This window comes from Coptis chinensis, unplaced genomic scaffold (assembly GCF_015680905.1).
Source record: "Coptis chinensis isolate HL-2020 unplaced genomic scaffold, ASM1568090v1 utg498_pilon_pilon, whole genome shotgun sequence".
Taxonomy (NCBI): Eukaryota; Viridiplantae; Streptophyta; class Magnoliopsida; order Ranunculales; family Ranunculaceae; genus Coptis; species Coptis chinensis.
This window is the reverse complement of record NW_028238162.1, coordinates 67,457-72,945: the sequence shown is the minus strand read 5'-3', so window position 1 is coordinate 72,945 and position 5,489 is coordinate 67,457. Positions and strand designations below refer to the sequence as shown.

The following is a 5,489-nucleotide window of genomic DNA, read 5'->3' as shown; positions in this document are numbered from 1 at the left end:
TAACTCCAGTGCTTGATCTCCCACTTGCAATTGTTTGTAACTTATGTCTTAAATTCATTTCCGAGTACACAAATATTTGAATTCTGATGTAATAAGCCGGTTGACAGAAGCCTAATAATAGCAGTACGTCACTGAACATTTGTCTGGTAATATGCATTGCCCTGCGCCTTTTGATTGCACACACTCACGTGATGAATGAATTTGATGCCTATGTTAAGACTTAAGACACAGGACATCCTTATAAAAAAAATAATAAAAAAAAAGAAAAAAGAAAAGGCAATGAGTCAGTCAGGCATGAAGTGAATAAGAAGGTTTGGCTTCATAACTTATCTGATCAATCGCTAGTTTAACTATAACGATTGAAATATTGAATGTGTGGTCAAAATTAAAACTAAGTATACCACCTTACATTAACTAATCAAGACTAAGACAAATAAGGGTATATGGACGGTTCCTGACACAACTCAAAGAATACAGAACATGAAGATGGTTCCTAAAACTATTTGGAACGAACGACTAACAAATGTAGCCTATCTTAGATAAACCCAAGGAGGTATTTTGAAGATTCAAGGACTGCTGCAACAACAATATCTCACTGCAAGAGATGAATTGCTAAATCTTGATTTCAAATGTCATAACTTCCAATCCTTATGCCGTATTTAGCCTTGTCACTGCCATCGACCTGATCATCGGAATCATTCACAAGCAAAGAAGGCACTGCGTAAAGGGTGACTCAGAGTTGCTCATCCAGTAGCCTCCAATGAGTTTTTCTTCTCTATAACCTTAAGCTCACTTTTGGCCTTATCCCAGCTCTGTTTTCCCCTAGCTGATATTATAAGAATATGTTGACAACAAAATTAGGTAAAGGTAAAGTAATAATGATCTTACAACAAGAACTTGTTTATTTGTGAGGTACCGTTGATGTGGATGTTGTCTCATGACCTTGGCGAATATGGATGTTGGCAAGCAGTAGAAGAAGATGCTCCCTTTGGTTAGAAACATTTCGTTTCTGAAGAAACATATATGGACAAGTTCAATGCCTCAGTTTCAAGATATAAGACTATAAAACAGACGGGTGTACAAGGTGACCATGACTAAAACTGCTAGGAAATGCCGGTGACACTGGAAATGTGACACGTATATTCAATTAAGGTAGTGATCATGGTATAGGACTAAACTCGTTCTTCATATGAATTCCCATCGTTGAAATGAAATGCAAGTGTTATTCAACATACTACAAATACTTAGCAAAATAAACATACCACAAACTGTGAAACGCAAGAGTAGGATCCTATAAGTAAGGGGTAGCATTGGGCCAAGGGTCTCTCGAAATGATACTAAAATGGCACCAGCTTCTACCTCCAAAAAAAAACAGTAAAGAGTTGTTCGACCATATAATTACATAAAGGGAAGATCAATCTCCCACAAAATAACCCTTTATAATATTTCTCCCAAACTGTCAGGCTACACACAGCTGATTTGTCTTTCTATATGCGCAACTAATTTCCATAGCAATTACATTTCTAGATCTACTGCATATATATAACCAACCCTGAAATTCCAATAGTTTGTGAAACTGAACAATATCACACTGGACTACGGTCTGCCTGTTACTTCAACTCATGGCTTTTATCTCACTTGCACTTTAATGAATTTCTATTCTACCATTCAAATAAAGTAATCAAGACATCTATAGAAAGCATGAAAGTGAGGAGCTTACCAGCAGTTAATTCAGCTCTTGTGTTCCCGATGTCAGAAATCATATGCCATTCTTCACTGAAAGCATCTCCAAATCATTGTAGCCGGAAGATAGCAGTATGTGATGTAAATAGGGCTTGTTAGGAAAAGAAGGCATCTGAAGGAATTTGAAACCCATGCTTGAACATAGTCCCTAGTAATCTCATTACTCTAGACCTTTGGCCCCAATGTGAATAAGCTTTGTACATTATCAAGAATGTTTTCTTCGTAGGATCTAGGTTGAATCTCTCCATCTCTTTTAGAACATTTTCCATTTCCTCAAGGCGATTCGCTGAAGAATACATCACCATCTTACAGTGATACAAGGACCGACAAATTCTCCAACCAGAGTACTCAGCCCGCTTGACAAAACTAGTCAACCTTTCCACAGCATCGCATCGGAAATAACTCGCAATTATTGAACGCATGACACCTACTGTGGTCACAGAAGTGTTGTGTTCAAAAGCCTGACCAATAAAAATTTCCATGGTATGTACTAAATCCTCTTGCGCATAGAGTTTTATTAAGATCACATTTAACCAAGCCCTGTACTCGTCTTCTGGGATAAGTTTGAGCAGAGCCTCAACCTTTGAAACCCTATCCTTATCAGAACTCTTACAATACGCACTTATCATGGCTCTAATCAATGGCACTTCATTCTCATTGATGTGATCTTTAACTATTTCGTAAGTCTTCTCCATCTTCTCCAAATTTACCGAATGTGAATAACCTCGAAGCATTAGCAAGTGAGTGCTCACTTCAGGCTTGACAGGGCCTTCCTCCATTGTTCTATACACCCTCTCCATGTCCTCCCACATCCACGCAGTGACATACCCAGAAATGATATGATTGTATGTATTCAAATTAGGTGTGAGATTCGAATTCTGAATATCTCTAAAAGTTGCCTCCATATGATCCACCAACATTAATCGTCCAAAAACCGTTAACAGAATGTTGTACGTCACTATAGTCGGACCACAAGTGATTTCCCTCTTTAAATCCCGAAACAACGACTGACACTTATCAGCCAAATCATTATACATATACGCTCCCATTAGTGCATTAAAAGTTGAAGATGTCTTAATTCCCTTATCCGACGCTTCCTTAAACAAAATAACAGCAAGATCAACATTCTTAGTTCTACCGGCAATTGTTATTCCCTTGGCATATTCCTCAAAACCATACCCAAACCAGCTTCACATTTTTTCCTTCTCCAGTTAAAAACCTACAACCAATACCAATTCACAAAAATAAAAATAAATAGCATAAATTCTATAAATAAAAATAAAAATAAAATAAGGACACCATTACCTCAAGAGCTAAAAGAGGCCAAGGTTTAAGCTTTTGCAACAGAGAAACAAAACCAGAACCATTAGAATAAATCCTTATCAAAGGAACAGCTTTATCTTCCAAAATACCAAAAACCTTCTTAGAATGAAACTGATTACTAACCAACTCATCACACAACTGTGCAACTTTATTATTCAAAAGCACTTCTTCCATTTTATGTATAATACGTCTATTTGTTCCCTTTTCTGTAAACAAGTTAATGAGTTTTGGGTACCCATCAAAAAAACGTGTTTGACTTTTGGTCAATGTGGAAGTTGAAGATGGTGGTGGTGGTGGAATTAGGAATTTGGGTCTTGGAATAATTGGTTTTTGATAAAGACGTAAACTTTCTGTTTTTGCTGACGCGTCTGTGATTTTTAGTACGCGTCTCATTGTTGGGTTTTAAGTGTTTTTTGAAAGTGAGGTTTTTTTCTTCATAGTGAAGAAGAAGAGAAAATGTTGAGTATTGTGGGCCGTGGGCTTTTTATGGGCTTTGTTAAATGTAATAACCATGGGCTTTGTTAATAGCCCATACTTGACCAACATTATGACAAATCTTGCCCAGAAAATTGGGTATAGATACACACGCAAATTTCTTAAGTTTAGAAGAAATAGCAAACTTTTTTTTTGTTTTTCCTCCATAAAAACTGAAAATTTGACATCTATCTCAAATTTTATACTGACTTTTACAATTTTGACCTCTTTTATTAGTCCCAACTAAAGAAGCCAACTACCAACAAAAAAAAACATACAAACTAAATCAGTTACCAAAAGAGTAGTGGGTTAATCAAAATAACTAAAATTCATCCGAAATCTACAAAATTCCAATTAAAAGTGAGATGAATTTCTAGAGAGACCAAAACAATATGGAAAACATCAACTTCAAAAACGGAAAAAATGTTTGTTGATTACAACTAATTTCAATACAGCTTTAACAATTTAAAATGCATCTCTGATAATTTTGAATAACATGTTTAAACTTTGTTTGATGTAATTCAAATTGTGAAATTGTGAAAGGACAAATGATTTTTTTGTATAAGACAATTGTATTATTTGATTGCAGTACATCTTGGAGCAATACACACGCACCATTGCCTGATGAGTGGTCTCGATTGACACACACACCTACAGCTTGCGCACATTAAATTTTTGTATTATTTATTTGTAGAATAAATTGGCAGTTACAAATAAAATGGTAAAAATGATAAATATGGAGTTTAAAAAACAGTTAATACACCCAAAAAGTGACGTGTTGTTAAAATTGAAGTAGAATCAAAATATAATATTGGTCTTTCTCTAGACAAAAAACATACTAAAAAAAATGTCTAGAGCCCAATTTCTAGAAGCCTCATTATTTTTCTCCAAAAACCTACTATTAGGAATAGGGAAAAAATTGGTGATGAAAAGAGTAAGTTGGTTGTGCCATATATAGCGGAAGATATATGGTTTGAGGTATTGATAAGGCTTTGTTCATCAGTTAAGGTATGAGTGTTGTAAAGGTGTGATTTAGTTCCTCTTAACAAATGTAATTAGGGGGAGAATGGGTTTGGAAATGGGAAAGACCGAGTTCGTTGTTGAGCGAACTACCTACGTACCTATCTCTCACTTATGGGGGGAAAGTAAAATCAGGTCTGGCGTAGTTTGTGTAGGGGGTATTTATAGCTGCTGAACATGGAGATCTATATAACACGTGTACTGACAAACACAAACGTAGGGTTCAGATTGAGAAGGAGTGTATGTATGGTGTTGGTAGGAATTCCGTAATGATGGAGAGTGGTTACGGTGGTTCGTATTTTGCGGTAATAGAATGTGTAAGTATGGCTTTGGTAACAATTGCTTCTAGAAGATAGATGATGTCAAGAGATAAAACGTTTTGCGTGAGCATGAGCGAGTTGATCTACTTTGGAGCGATCTTGTAGATCGTATGTTTGAGCTGATGGTGTGAGTCGCTATGACGCCAGTTCGGAGGATGAGGGCATGAGGTCGGTTTGATATTTCTGTTATGTTGGACACGTGCTTGATATTCTTGGATTAGAATATTACTCCCTCACAAGTGTAAACTATGGTACAAGTTGATTAGTATATCCAATTTTGTTTATACTCATCTTCGTCAATCAAATCTTGTTTTGATTGCCTTTTGAAAGTACGGAAGAAATGAAAGCGAATGCGATGATCCTAAGCGACAAAGAGGTTAGTGTTAGTATGTCGTAGTTCAAGATTTTGGAATTATCAAAATTTCAACAAACTCAAAAACCGAAATTCATAATATTTCGACCCATGTTATATTTGGAATTATGACAAATTTCATAATTATACTCTAAAATGTTTTACCGGGTTTTTTGAAAAACCGAAATATTAGACGAAATTCCGATATTCCGCTCGGAATAATGAACACTGGTATAGGTTTTGATCAGTTCAAATCC

At 35.9% G+C, this 5,489-nt stretch overlaps 1 protein-coding gene across 1 annotated transcript; it reads right to left on the bottom strand.

The window, feature by feature from the left end:
- Positions 1 to 300: 300 nt before the first annotated feature.
- On the bottom strand, positions 301 to 3,497 carry LOC147473061 (pentatricopeptide repeat-containing protein At2g30780-like). Its single transcript, XM_086587865.1, is given in 5 exon segments — positions 301 to 826; positions 917 to 1,009; positions 1,721 to 2,914; positions 2,917 to 2,962; positions 3,049 to 3,497. Coding segments are annotated over 3 exon segments (1,533 nt in total). The 5' UTR covers positions 3,460 to 3,497; the 3' UTR covers positions 301 to 826; positions 917 to 1,009; positions 1,721 to 1,838.
- Between the last annotated feature and the right edge of the window lie 1,992 nt (positions 3,498 to 5,489).